Source organism: Melitaea cinxia, chromosome 14 (assembly GCF_905220565.1).
Source record: "Melitaea cinxia chromosome 14, ilMelCinx1.1, whole genome shotgun sequence".
NCBI lineage: Eukaryota > Metazoa > Arthropoda > Insecta > Lepidoptera > Nymphalidae > Melitaea > Melitaea cinxia.
Genome location: NC_059407.1, coordinates 8,232,754 through 8,248,605, shown reverse-complemented (window position 1 = coordinate 8,248,605; position 15,852 = coordinate 8,232,754). Strand labels below are relative to the sequence as shown.

Here is a 15,852-nt window from a genome sequence, read left to right as displayed (position 1 = left end):
TTTAAATCTAATTATATTTAACGACTTTGTCTGTTACCCTACGTCAAAACATTAAATGTATATTTGGCAAAATTATGATTTTAACATTTAGTTGAATGTTTTTTTTATTATTTTTTATTCTATGACGGTTAATTATTTATATACAATTGTTTATATTATTGGACAATAAAGCATATAAATAAATAAAAATAAATAAATAATATTAAAGTGTCTGTTTGCAATATTAAAATAACCGCTTGTAACCGCTTTTTTTACTAAATGCACATGGATGTATACACGGTAAATATACCAAAATAACATTTTTTACAATTTTTGTCTGTCTGTCTGTTTGTTTCGACTAATCTCTGAAACGGCTTTACCGATTTTTACTGGAGGTTCACTGGCAGATAGCTAATGTAATAAGGAGTAACTTAGGCTACTTTATTTTAAAAATTTATTTAACTTTGCGAACTGTACAATAATTTTTTTGTTAAATTTCACGCGGAGTTATACAGCTAGTATAACTATATTATTAAATTAGACAAATAGATTATCTAATAAATGGTTAGGGTAAGGGTTAATCGAATTATTAAAGAAGATAAAATAGTTAAGTATACATACTTAGTATATTTACTTGGTTTACTATACATGGTTATTTATACGATACTAGCGACCTCTGTGCGTCCATATTTTTTACACCGTAAGTAATAACCAACATATCATATGTATACTATTTAACCATCTCCGAAACACGCTGCATCTTATGGCATAAGTATTATCCCGATCGGTTCAGTAGTTTTTGCAATAAAAACGAACAAAATAACTAGCTCTTCGTTTATTAGTATATATGTATATAAGATTAGATTATTTAACACGATAAAGTTTTGGTCAAAATTAAAATGTTTAGATGTCCTGTTTAACAAGAGCTTTAACAAGTTTAGAGCCGAAATGATATGACCCCGGAGGCGAAGCCCCGGAGAAGAAAGCCCGGGTAAAGAGGGTAACCTCGAGGCCCGTACCCGGACAGACCTTCGGGCCTGTCAGGAAGACCCGCACACACACTGTTTAACAAAGCAACCTTTTCTTATATTTCTGAATCATTTAATTCTTTATTTTTTATTATAACATAGTAATGCAAATCGTTTTAAAGTAACAAATAAAACATTTTCGTTTTTAAAATGCGGTATCGATACATTTACGAATTGTTATCTTTACAGATTAAAAAAACATATAGGAGCGTAAAAAAATAAAAATATATATATTTAAAATTATATTTATTTCACTTATTCAGTTCAATTCATTTCGTTTTATCTCAGATCGTAGCTATTGTCGAAGAAAAACACTTCATTTCTTAATATAGCCCGCAGAGTAGAAAGTTGGAGTAGGAGCAACGTACACAGATCGCGCATCAACAACAGCTGGTGCTGCTTCTACGACTGTTGGGTAAGCTTGAACCACGGGTGTAACGTAGGCAGGTTCCACAACTTGTTCTGTGATCACAGCGGGGGATGACTTGACATCTACTCTTGATTGGTGTGTAACAGCAGCACCTCCGGAATAGACAGTAGCAGCTGGAGCTACGTTCACCACAGCCGGGCTAACTACAAAACCTTGTGCGGGTTCAAAGGACTTTGCTACAACGACTGGTCCAGTCGAAACATACTTAGGTTCAGAGGTGCGTACGTCGACACGAGATTGGTGAGATACAGCTGAAGGAGCTGCAACTACGGTTTGGACCGGTGCAACAACAGCGGGAGCTGATACAATGGTGTTCTCAGGTTCAAGTACAGTACGTGTGGCGACAACTGCAGGTGCGGTGGCAATCACAGCTGGGGAACTGTGTACGTTAACCTGAGACTGGTGAGAAACGGCTGCTGGAGCTGAATATACAGTAGGAACGCCGTAAACGGTCCTAGTTCCAACTGCATAATAAGGTGCAGCAACGGCTACGGCGAACACCGCGCTTAACACCACCAGCGATTTCATGTTGAACGTGGTCTGTGTATTCTTCGAAAGATCACTTCAAACCGTCACGGTCGACTGATGCTCGTTTCGAAGATTACCAACTATTTATATAACAGCTAATAGATTTAATATTTGCATATTTTTGTGTGGATCGTTCTATAATGGGCGTACAGGAACATAAATGTTGTTGTCCTTGTAAACTATCGCCCAAATTGTCCTCTGAAAAGGTGGATGTTGTTACGCGTTCAATATAAGTATTAATCAAAAAGCGTTTGACATTTTATAGATAATAATCGTTATGTTATTATCGATTAGAATATCCGTTTTTTTTTTGTATTAAGTTGGTAATTTTTGCCTTACTTAAACAATTTTTCATTGGATTTAAAAGTTTTATTAAACCCTAATTGACAACCAGAACATCGTCTGCATCGAAATCACCTTTTTTAACCGACTTCCAAAAAAGGAGGAGGTTCTCAATTCGACTGTATTTTTTTTTATGTATGTTACATCAGAACTTTTGACCGGGTAGACCGATTTCGACAAATCTTTTTTTAATCGAAAGGTGGTGTGTGTCAGTTGGTCCCATTTAAATTTATTTGCGATCTAACAACTACTTTTCGAGTTAAATCTAATAATGCGTTTTTACTTGCTGCTTTTTTCGTCGACCTACCTTGTATTATACCGCATAACTTTCTACTGGATGTACCTATTTTGATAATTATTTTTTTGTTGGAAAGGGGATATCTCTAGTTTGGTACCATGATAAGGAAACCAGTATCTGATGATGGGATCCCAGAGAAATCGAGGGAAACTCTTGAAAATCCGCAATAACTTTTTACTGGGTGTACCGATTTTGATAATTTTTATTTTAATCGAAAGCTGATGTTTATCATGTGGTTACATAAAAATTTTATCGAGATCTGATAACTACGTTTTGAGTAATCTTTGATAACGCGTAGTTACTTGACTATTTTTTCGTTGATCTACGTTGTATTACTCGTCGATGTAATTGAAGTCGGTTTTTTTTTCGTTTGCGAGCAAACACAATTATTATAGTTCTACTTGTGGTTGGTATCTTGAAATTATACAAATCGGTATATGATGTATATCTAAGTATCAAGTTTAACTGTAATATACCTGTACAAGCAGATAAATACAACAAGTTTTGTATTATTCACACTTGTAATCTAAACAAATAAATAAAATTGGAGTGTCTGTTTATAATATTAAAATAACCGCTTTTTACCAAATGCATATGGATGTATACACGGTACATATACCAAAATAAAAAAATATATAATTTTTGTCTGTCTGTCTGTCTGTTTGTTCCGGCTAATCTCTGAACGGCTGGACCAATTTTAAAGGGGCTTTCACTGGCAGATAGCTTATACAGTAAGGAGTAACTTAGGCTACTTTTGTTCAAGAAATTTATTTGTTTTATAACTCTGCTAACTAAACAATAACTTTTCTTAAATTCCACGCGGACGAGGTCGCGGGTACAGCTTGTATCAGTATAAATTGTTTTTTGGACAAACAGACATATAAATATATATTTTACATCAGGCTATACTTCTATCATAAGTTATTTTAATTGCCTAATCTGATTAAGATATACTTAGGTACATATATTGCATCATTCAAATACCTAATGTTTCGTAATGATATGCGGAAGTTCTAATATTAATAGCATTTTTTATTATTATTAGTTTTCACTATTTATATTAATTGTGTCTACTTAAATATAATAAAATATTTTTAACGTTAAATAACAATAAACCATAATCAAAACAAATGTAACTTGCATTGTTATTCCATTCTACTACAATAAGTGTTATATTTTGCTCGTTTATTTCATTTTAATAAAACTCATAATAATAATTTTGCTTGTTGGAACGAAGTTCCTTACGGCAGGCTTGACATTTGGCTGGGCGAGCGAACTGAAAATAATTGTGTTTGCTCGCAAACGAAAAAAAAAACCGACTTCAATTACATCGACGAGTAAATACAACGTAGATCGACGACAAAATAGTCAAGTAACTACGCGTTATCAAAGATTACTCAAAAAGTAGTTATCAGATCTCAATAAAATTTATATGTGACCACATGACAAACATCAGCTTTCGATTAAATTAAAAATTATTAAAATCGGTACACCCAGTAAAAAGTTATAGCGGATTTTCAAGAGTTTCCCTCGATTTCTCTGGGATCCCATCATCAGATCCTGGTTTCCTTATCATGGTATCAAACTACAGATATCCCCTTTCCAACAAAAAAAGAATTATCAAAATCGGTACATCCAGTAGAAAGTTATGCGGTATAATACAACGTAGGTCGACGAAAAAAGCGTCAAGTAAAATCGCATTATTAGATATAACTCGAAAAGTAGTTGTTAGATCTCAAATAAATTTAAATGGGACCAATTGGCACACAAAACCTTTCGATTAAAACAAAATTTGTCGAAATCGGTCCACACGGGCAAAAGTTCTGATGTAACATACATAAAAAAAAAAAAAAAAAAAAAAAAAAAAAAATACAGTTGAATTGAGAACCTCCTCCTTTTTTGGAAGTCGGTTAAAAATGTGATACTAAAACCGTAAGAAAAATATATAACCGAAGTGACGTAATATCAATCACACGACTGTATAATATGACGTTTGTAAAACTAAAATATTAATAGTAAACTTTTTTTTTTAATTTTTTATGTAACTTTATACTAATGACAAAAATAAATAAAGACACATGTTTTTTATTTCACTTAATAGTTTGAATTATTATTATTATTATTTTGTTCGATTTATTTTATTTTACGGTATTTGTTATTTTCTAAAATACTAAATTCCCTAAATACTTTTATGTACTTAATTAAAAACCAATCAACAAAATTAAAAAAAAAATCAAGACCTAAAATATATATTATATAAAATACAACATTGTTTTTTAATTGTGTTGCTTCTATACTATCCGAAGGAACTTCGTTTCGACCTGGTGTCCCATGACACCGCATAATTTCTTCAATGTATTCGATTTCAATTAAATATCTACCCATTACAGCGTATAACTCAAATACACCTATTTATCAAATCGATACACCCACCGAATATTTATGAACACACATGAAAAAAAATATAGTCGAATTGGGACCCGCCTTCTTTTTTTTAAGTCGATTTAAAACAAAAAATAGTGAGGTTTCTTCCGTAACTATACTTTAACACTTTTAATAACTCCGCCATCTAGTAGGAACAGTGAGAACTAAATAGTTGAATGAAGTTAAATAGCTGGTTGTAAACAGCAACTGATTTAAAAAAAAAATATGTAAAATATTCAACATTGTAGTTACCTGACATTGCAATAGATGTCAATTTATACGAATTTCAATAATTTTGTAACGATGTTATTAGCCATGTTCAACACACGCAAAGATAAACTAATCGTATAAATGTAATAAATAATAGGAAATAAAAAAAATATATATTTATTATCTATAAAAAATACATCAAAATATCACCACATAATTTTCCTTTTTAACCGATTTTTAAAAAGGAGAAGGTTCTCAATTCGACTGTAGTTTTATATATCAGAACTTTACTGGGTAGCCCGATTTCGATGATTCTTTTTTTTTTATAGAAAGGTCGTGCTTGTCATGTGGTCCCATTTAAATTTAATCGAGATCGACAAGTAATTTTTGAGTTATATCTAATAATACGTATTTACTTGACTGTTTTTTCATCTGTAGGCTGACCCCTACATTGTGCACCTCATAACTTTTTACTGGTTTCATCGAATTCGATCTTTCTTTTATTAATCAAAAGCTACTTGTCATATCCCCAAGATTTCATTTAAATTTGATGGAGATATGATGAGTATTTTTTGAGTAAACTTTGATTAACCTTTGATGACGCCTATTTATGTAATGGTGCTGGAGAGTGCACATAGTCGCGACGTCATCTATCGGGATCCAGTAAAAGTACTTCGGTGACTATTGATCAAAAATGATGTTACATGGCTACATATACTATAATGCAGTAAGCTGTATTACAGTTATAAATACATAGAATCCCTACTAATATTATAAATGTGAATGTAAGTTTGTTTGTTACGCTTTCATGCGAAAACTACTCAGCCGATTATCATGAAGCTTTGTACACATATTCTTGGAGGTATTAGAAGTAACATAGGATACTTTTATGTTTTTTTTTTACGAAAAATAAAAAAAATGTCAAAAAATCTCAAAATCTAGCTACTTCAACGCCATGTAGCAGTCCAGTAATGAAGTTCTACCCCGAGTACTGTAATACCGTTGCACTGTATTATCTCTCACTATAAAGCTTGGGATTTTTCTATATTTATTGTTTTTTTCTGTCATTATATATATATAATATTATCCAAACTAATATTACTAATGTGAATGTAAGTTTGTTTGTTACGCTTTCACGCGAAAACTACCCGATCGTCATGAAACTTTGTACACATATTCTTTGTACAAAATTTCCCCAACCCTGCCAAATCGAGTTGAATTCTACGAGTACGTTTGGGTTACCTCCACTGTTGGGCATAGGCCTCTTTCCCCATGCAGGAGAAGGATTGGAGCTTAATCCACCACGCTGCTCGAATGCGGGTTGGCAGATATATTCCCTACTATGAATAACGATCGCCATCAGATTTTTATGAAGACAACCGGAACCGATAGTCATCCCGAGCGGGAATCGAACCCGCAAACGGTCGGTGTTTTAGGCGACTCCTCGTACCACTACACCAGAGCGATGGAAAGAATGATAAGTTTGCTAAATTATAGCGCCGGACACCACACGGCGAAAATTACTTGAGACTACGAGTTTACTGACTACTTCAGTTTCCACCCAGTGGCAGCGTAAACCACGGTAAATGTTGATGTATCACTTCAACTATGCGTATAGCCACTCGTTATTTAAAACAACATTTATATTTGTAGAATGGCGTTATCGATTAAGTAAATTGTACCAATAAGTTTCAACATATAATGCTTTACAGAAATGCTCAAAAACCAATTCCACTTATTACGAATATGCTAAGTCTTAGCGCTCATACGCCATATATCTTTTAGATTCGGACATACGTTGAAGGATTTATTCTCACAATACATCGAAGTAAAAAAATTTATAACCACCTAAAACCAATAGCAGTTACAACAGATTCTTCAAGTATTAGATGTACCTTCCGGTGCCATTGAACTTTATTCTTGTTGCATCATTTCTATTTATCTCGAAGCAAAAAACGTTTGATAAATAAATTTTTATTTTGGCATTTGTTATACTTTTATAGAGTCTGAAGATCAGTTATAGTGTCTGATTCCCTTCCCTCTACATTTATACGTTTTCTTACAAATGAGAAATATATATATAATATTACGTTTATAGTTCATATAAGAACGAGTTCTAGATGTAAACAATTGATTGCAAATACATAGTTGAATAACAACATTTGTTAACCACAAATACAAAGGTTTGGATAGCATGCAATCAAAACATCAAGTGAATAAGCGTAAAAACCTAATAAGTGTCCCTGTACGTACTGTACTAAACAGACCTTGACAGGAACGCAGGGAAGCCCACCGTTACGTGGCGGAGCGTTCAATCGACCAAAAGTAGGCCATCGAATAAATTGGCGCATAGATATAATAGAGACGACACACTTCCAAATAATGAACTTTTTGTTATATAAAACTGTCGTGTCGTTTTAACGTATCAAACACGTAAAGGGTTTGGTAAAGTACTTAATAACCACATCTGTATTAAAAGTATTCTTCAAATATCTATCCATCTGGGACTGAAATCTACTGTAAAATATTTTTGTGTATTATGTAGCTTGCGTATTGGCTTGGTCATTTTTTGTGATATTTTCTCGAGACTGAGACCATACAGTACGTAAGCATTACAGGTATTTGGAGTAACTAGTTTATACATTATAAAACACGTGCTGAAGTAAAAATGAAAACAATTTAAATGAGCGGGCGAATATTTATTAATACTACACAATTAATACAGTGGCATAAATATACGATCTAATTTTTCTTGTACTTTCACTTTGTCTATAGACATTACACGTATGATAAAGATTGGCATTAAGAATGAGAATTTTGAAACTTTGGAGTTTATTTAATAGGTTATAATATAGTTTAGTTAATGAAATATTTATACGTGACAATTAATATTGTTTCAAAGGAAAAAAATGATTCAGTTTTAGTATACTTTTTTTGATAAATATTAATTATTGTATCATATAATTATAAACTTCTTACGTAGCTAGTTTAATAAACTACTCTATAGCTTCTTGTTCTTCGATTAAGACTTGTACGGCCTCCACTGCGAGTTGCAATAGACGCCGTTCGGAAAACCCGCGTTCAACTTGCAACATTAATTTCACGAAATTCAATAAAAAATATTAATTTATGCTTGAGGAATAGTTATAAGTAACTTATTGTTAGTCAGTGTCTCATTACATAGTATTATAAAGATTACTGATTATTATATTTTACTTAGGCTACCATGATTTAAAGAACCATTTTAAAAAGCTCAATTCATTATCTTCTTATTTGTATGAACGCACGAATCCTAATTTTGGAAATTTTTTGACAAAACCTATTATAATTGTAACTAGCACCTGGTTCTGAATTTTATTCATAATTGGTATATATCGCGAGTAAAAGGGAATTCGATCTTATTAAAAACGAAATATAATAATCATTAACTAGGAAAAAACAATTAAAAAACAAAGCAAATCATTATCATCATTTCAGCCTATTGCAGTCCACTGCTGGACATAGGCCTCCACAAGATCGCGCCAAAAATGGCGTGAACTCATGTGTATTGCCCATAGTCACCACGCTGGGGAGGGCGGGTTGGTGATCGCAGGGCTGGCTTCGTCGCACTGAAGTCGCTGCTGCCCGTCTTCGGCCTGTGCATTTCAAAGCCAGCAGTTGGATAGTTACCCCGCCATCGGTCGGCTTTATAAGTTCCAAGGTGGTAGTGGAATTGTGTTATCCCTTAGTCTTACGACACTCAAGGGAAGAGTGGGGGTGGCTATATTATTTAATACCATAGCCACACAGCAAAAGCAAATAGCTGTTCTTTGTTTTATTTTTATTGGTCAGAAAGATGAAAAACATGTTGTATAATAATTAATTTTGTATTTGAGAAAACGCAAAAAAAAAACATATATTAAAAGTAAATAAAATTACATATAAAGTATATGTATCTACCTATATACAAAGACATTATAAAAAGCAATAATTAGTTCAAAGCTTATTTAGAAGAAAGTAGTAGCTTAGAAAGAAATCATAAATATAATAAACATGAAAAATAAATAATATCAAAAATCACATCTCAAAATTAATAATCTATCAGATCTCATAAACTCTCATAATCCTGTATGAGAATTTGGTCTGCATTTGTCCATGTTTTATTAGAATTTTTTCATAGGGATCGTATCAAAGGCGACAAAATCAAAATATTTCTCCTAAACGAGATAAATCAATACCACATCCGCATTTAGTAAGATAATAAGATACGTAGTAAAACAAAAAATAATAATACTCGTGTGTATATATTTCTACAAAAACAAATGTTTATATTTAGCTATTTGATAGGTTGTATAAGTTTAATAACCTACATTGTGATTGATTAATTTCACGAGAAGATGGCAGAAAAAATGTAAATAACGTTCCGAAGTCAGTAGCCGGTAGCGGTTATTACATAACCGCGGTGCCGATGATCTCAACTCTGTCAGTGAAGAGCAACGAGGTAGGATTTTACAAGCTTGGAAGGCTAGAATGGCTTCTCCGATAAAATTAACGATCTTGTTCTTTGTTGTTGTTGTTATATAAACCCAGTTATTTAAGAAGAAAGATCGGTAGCAGAAACTTAAAGCACGTGAATCCTCGCGAGAAGTCTAACTAATTATTATCTGCGTAAATAAGAGAAATTTGACGTAATTTTATTTAATAAATATCTACAAGAAACGAAGATAAAAAAATATTATGTAAATTAGAAACCACATTTGCGTAGCACATTTTTGCAAAGATCTTGCAAGTTACTGTATGTATAGGTTGGGGGCTTAAATTGTGTAAATAATTTTCTTTCTAAACTAAAACTTCTTTACGCTCGCTTGGCTTGGGGAGAGCATTACGAAAAGTGTGATCGGCCAAGGCGAACGGAAGTTGAGAGAGAGAGATATAAGTTAGTGAAGATAGTCAGTATTACTTTAGTCGTACGCTCTAAAGAACACTTGTTTTTTTATTTTACAACATACTTAATACAATTTAAAAATATAATTTGCTTACCTATCTCTTTTAATCTATATAAAGATTTTATTATCTATACATATACATATAATGAAATGGTAGGAAACTCAAAACTGTACATTGAATATTTTTTCAAAAGAATACTTGGGGTGTGATCTACAATCGATACCGAAGCCAAAATATGGTTTTTAGAATTTTTGTCTGTTTGTTTGTGTGTATGTCTAGGATAAACTCCAAAAGTACTGCATGGATTCACTTCAAATTTGGCACGAATATTATTAAGAAGTCGGGTCAACATATAGGCTACATATTATCACGCTATCACCTACGGGGAACGAGCAGTGAACCTTTATTTCTTCAACGCATTCTGTAACAACGCGTAATCTAACGACGCATATTTGAATGTTGTTATTATTATGTTAATAATAACCATGCTATAAGCTAGCTTCACACTATAAATAAAGACATTCTGTAGTATATTTAGTATCAGCATTGCACCCGTGCGAAGCCGGGGAGGGTCGCTAGTATAAATAATATAAACATTATTTTATAAACATTATGTGCGATATGAGAGGATTTATCCGTCATTCAGTCTATGTATAACTAATATATAGATAAATAGTATTATAAAAATTGACTTAAAATTCCAATGAAACAAGAAATTACTTTATAAAATAACCTTCCGTAGCTCTCTTCCTGCAGTGAAAATAACCATACGACTGTGAGTCACAGACTGTTTGATTGCACTTAGAATAAAAAAATACTTTTGATAGTCTTATATTTAACTGTAGAATTAATAAGCTTGTTTGTATAAAAACGAGAATCGCTAAAATTATTATTCAAGTTTAAGAATTACTTTTTTTACTTTAGCTACAGAGGTAGTTTAAAGGTTACAAGTTATACTAAAGTAATATTACTTATAAAAGAGGAGCAATAAACTATACTCGGGACCATATCGCAAAAGTATCGAAAGAAACCGTAATTTTAAGGTTGCAATCCTTAAGCAACGGTCACAATAAAAACTATTATTAAAATTTCTGAGTTCATGGAAAGAAAAGTTAAAGAACATTAAGAACTAAGGTAAGAGTAGGTACATCAACAATAATACGCTATTTTTATTGTCAATAACATTTCTTTTTAACCAAAGCAGAAAGCGTATCACAAGAACGCTATGGCATTATGTACGCCAGTACCACATGTTTATCTATTTAGCTGATTGTTATTATATATGAATTAGAAATATATCTACGAAGATTTTAAATAATTTAACTAACAAAAATGAAATAATCTAAAATTTTGTATTTCATTTCTGTGCGAAGATTACCTTTTAACTTCGCCAATTATAAAACATTTTATTTACTAATAAATAATTAAATTTGAAGTTCAATATTAGTCTCATTTATTTAATTTGTTAGTTTATTTATATATACACCGAATTATTCAGAGTCAACAAAACACACTCGACTTAAAAAAACGGAACTCATCAACGAACGAAAGCAAGATAACGAATAATGTAACAGCAATCAATTATATCGTGTTTTGCATAATACATCGCCGCGTTGGCCCAACGGTCACAACACTGGTTTGTGATTGTTGCGCTTGCGGCTGCTGGTTCGATCCCCGCACATGACAAACATTTGTATTAGCCGTACAGATGTTTGCCGTGGTCTCGGTGTTTGTCCAGTCCTTGTGGGTCTCCCACCGGCCTCGGAGAGCACGTTAAGTCATCGGTCCCGGTTGTACAGCTGATAGCGATCGTTACTCATACTAGGAAATATATCCGCCAACCCGCATTAGAGAATCGTGGTGGATAAAGCTCTGATCCTTCTCCTATATGGGGAAAGAGGCCTATGCCCAGCAGTGGGATATTACAGCCGGAAGCGTTACATAATACATATTATAATTTACTAATCGATATTAAAATGTAAACTGAATGCTATAAAACTTTACATTATAATTGATTGTAATTACTTTAAACACAAAGACTATTACCCTAAGCCGATGAGTACAAACAATTAAACAAGACGTAGAAATGGTTCAGCGAACTCTTGCGCAAACGCATCGCTAGCGTCAGATTGTTGCGCCCGCACAGGTCCGGTTCGCGCTGCACTGGAAAGCCCGTCTTGTGCAAACACACAATATCCAAAATAAATTCTACTGAGAACCTTGAAAATATATGTCAAGCGTTTATGTTACATTACTCAAGTTTTATTTTGTATTCACATACAATGTTGATGACGCTTTGTTTCTTATATTCTCTACCAAACAAAAATTTAAATCTTTGTTTAAGATAAAGAATCTCTTTATAAGTAGTTCACACATAATTTGTATCAGGCAAAATGTGTTATAAGCATGTTATACGTAACAAATCTTCATTAAATTAAACTGTGTCTGTATTTTAATATACGAGTATAATTACTTAAAAATAATTTCAAAAATTGCTTCAAAAATATTTAGAATATTTTTAAACTCCTTACAAACCTTTCCTAGTTAATCGACTTGGTAAACTCTGTTACATAAGCTGTCGATAAAAAAGTTTAATACGTACTAATTGTATAAAAAGACGAGCGCGTTGAAATCTTTTATATGTACCTATACAATGTCAATGCCTTACTATATTTTGCTTTTACCATTCTAGTTAATCCCGCAAAACCCAATGTTAGAAAAAATGTATATTCATTTCTTTAATTAAACTATATAGCATATAGTAAAACAAAAATGAACAGTAGTCAATTCTAATTCTTTAGTTTTATTTTTTTATTTTTTTGCAATCTACAATAAAATTTAGGTCACAATCAGCTCCTACACTTTATTTAGAGTTAAAACGAAAACTCAACGATCTCGAGATAATTTCTCAATAATACACATTTATTATATGCTAGACGACCTATATTGTTTCACCTATTTATATTTTGATACTGTTAAAACCGTATGACATCTGTTGCTAATTCACTTACACAAGTGGCAATATTTATATACTGTAAATCTTCTTGAAACATAGTACTTAATGCAAAAAAAAGAAAACAATCTCGAAAGATGGTCTTGACGTATTTAAACGAACACTTAATACAAATATTAATCTATATTAATATATCCTTATTAATAATTGTCTTTGCAGGCAAACAAAGAAAAACCAACCTCAATTATATCGACAAGTAATACAACGTAGGTAGACGAAAAAATAGTCAAGTAAATTTGCATTATCAAAGATTACTCCAAAAGTTGTAATCAGATCTTGATGAAATTTAAATGTGACCACATAATAAACACCGGTTTTTGATTAAATTAAAAATCATCAAAGTCGATAGACCCAGTAAAAAGTTATGTGGATTTTCGAGAGTTTCCCTCGATTTCTCTGAGATCCTATCATCAGATCCTGGTTTCCTTATCATGGTACCAAACTAGGGATATCTCCTTTCCAACAAAAAAAGAATTATCAAAATCGGTTCATAAACGACAGAGTTATCCCCGAACATATATATATATACAGGCGAAGTGGGTAACCTCCTCCTTTTTTTGAAGTGGATTAAAAAAACGATACTTAACCTTTTTAGTAAACGAATAAACAGTGAAAGTGTTTGAAAGACATTATATCCTTTTAAGATAGGATAGCCTACATTACACCGAGCGAGGAACCGAAGACACACTTTATTAGATAATCTTATGTCACAATGGCTACACTGTGTACAATTTTATTCATATTACGTAAATAATTTAATACAACATTCATGTTTTTATTATTTAATATCACATACTAAAATAAGGTTCTCTAACTGCAAATAAACCACTACATTTTTTATTTGTAAGAAACAAAAGATAAATTGAATATATGCATTTTTATGTTTACTTTATTGGATATATTTATTATTCGTTATTCAATTTCAAATTTGCAACCCCTTTTTTCAAGTTCTTTAAACTTTTGTCTTTTGCTTAGCACTACTTGACACAAGAACAAAACTATTAAATACAAAGAAAAAAAATATTCCGTAACATAAAATATTAAATTAAAAAAAAAAGCTATGAGATCCGTCATAACGACCTCAATTTATCCCCATGTAGCAATAAATACTCAGAACCTAAACATGAATGAAGCATAGGGTTGATCAATAACAAAAAAGACGTCATACCCTGTACCACCAAACCATAGTAAAGTACATTATATCGATATTCGCCTTACCAAAGGTGCAAAAATCTTGTCGTTATTTTGTTAAATGCGTGTCTTGGTAGAAGTCTGAGTCGATCATCTTACAAAATCTGACTGCGTGCATCTTTACGTTGGTCGAAGTATAAAGCGTGGTGTTGGTAGATGTGGCAGTCATTCGGACGCAACCAGAGCGCCGGTAGAGTAGTGAAAACAACTACAATAGACATATAAGTGAATAACAAGAAAGTGTTACAATACAAGTAAGTTTGTTGTGTTTAATATTCAAAACAAAAGTGGTTTTGACTTAATTAGGAATTTAATTTCAAAAATCGGATTAAATTAGTGACTAATAGCGAAAATTCGTCAAGTGTAATTAATTAAATAGCTTTCTGTAAAATGCATCCAACTATTTAACTATAATTGTAGTTTACTTTTTGTGCTTAGAGAAGATTGGAAGTGTGACATTTTTAATAGAGTCAAATAAACAATAAGACTTTTACATACATTTTACTCACACTTTATATTTTTCTTAACTGCAATTACATAGACACTCACTTGAACGACTGATATCAAAAGGCAATTTCATAAATACAGATTATTTCGAATTTAAATAGATTCAATGCATCTCTTTAAAAAAGTTTGATTGTTCTTTTAATTATACACACACTATTGTTACGCTCTTACTCTGCGCTTGTTTTCACTCTCATATTAAACAATAATTTCACACATTATTTACCGTAAATGTATTGGGCTTTTCCTCACTGCCCTTTTTATGATCTTATAATTTTTTTTAACATAACAATTTATTTAATAGTCTTTAATCTATATACAAAATTTTATCGCAATCGATTCAGCGATTTTTGTACGAAGAGTAAGAAACATCTTCCTTTAGCTTAATCATTCATCTCAAACTTTCTTCTTTATAATAATAACATTTTAGACAAAAATATGTTATTTTTAAATAAGTCGCAAACAAGTTTGTGCCGTAATGCATTGCATAAAGAGGAGAATTACATTTTTGAAGTTACGTAACACCGGTTACGAGAAATTATGACGCATCGACTGGTACGTGAGGAGCTTGTAGATGGGCAGCTGTGCCAGTTTTTAACGACACTGACACCAATAACACGTTAATAATAAAAGATGAGAGTAGTCCACCTAAATATATGGCTTAAATCTTGAATGTCTGTAATCTCTTAAAATACATTTTTATCAATTATAATTACATTATTTAATTTATAAGATATCAGTTATCGTCATTTAGGTATGATGGTTGTAAATAATGAGGCACTAATGAAACACGTGAGAGCGCTTTCGCAGGCGCACTCTTGCTTGAACGGTCACAACGAAGCGCCGACGTTATGGAAGCTTATGTAACAACCGTCCGCGAAAGTAAAAGTGTTTCTCTCTCATGTTTCGACATCTATACTACTCTATTAGAGTCAATGTGTAATATTATAATATTTTTATTTATTTGTTTCAGAAAAAT

At 32.0% G+C, this 15,852-nt stretch overlaps 1 protein-coding gene across 1 annotated transcript; it reads right to left on the bottom strand.

Annotated features, from left to right (window-relative positions):
- Positions 1-1,238: 1,238 nt before the first annotated feature.
- LOC123659740 (cuticle protein 16.5-like) lies at positions 1,239-2,018 on the bottom strand. The gene has a single exon (XM_045594920.1). It carries the CDS (start codon positions 1,963-1,965, stop codon positions 1,324-1,326), a length of 642 nt encoding a protein of 213 aa, XP_045450876.1. The 5' UTR covers positions 1,966-2,018; the 3' UTR covers positions 1,239-1,323.
- Between the last annotated feature and the right edge of the window lie 13,834 nt (positions 2,019-15,852).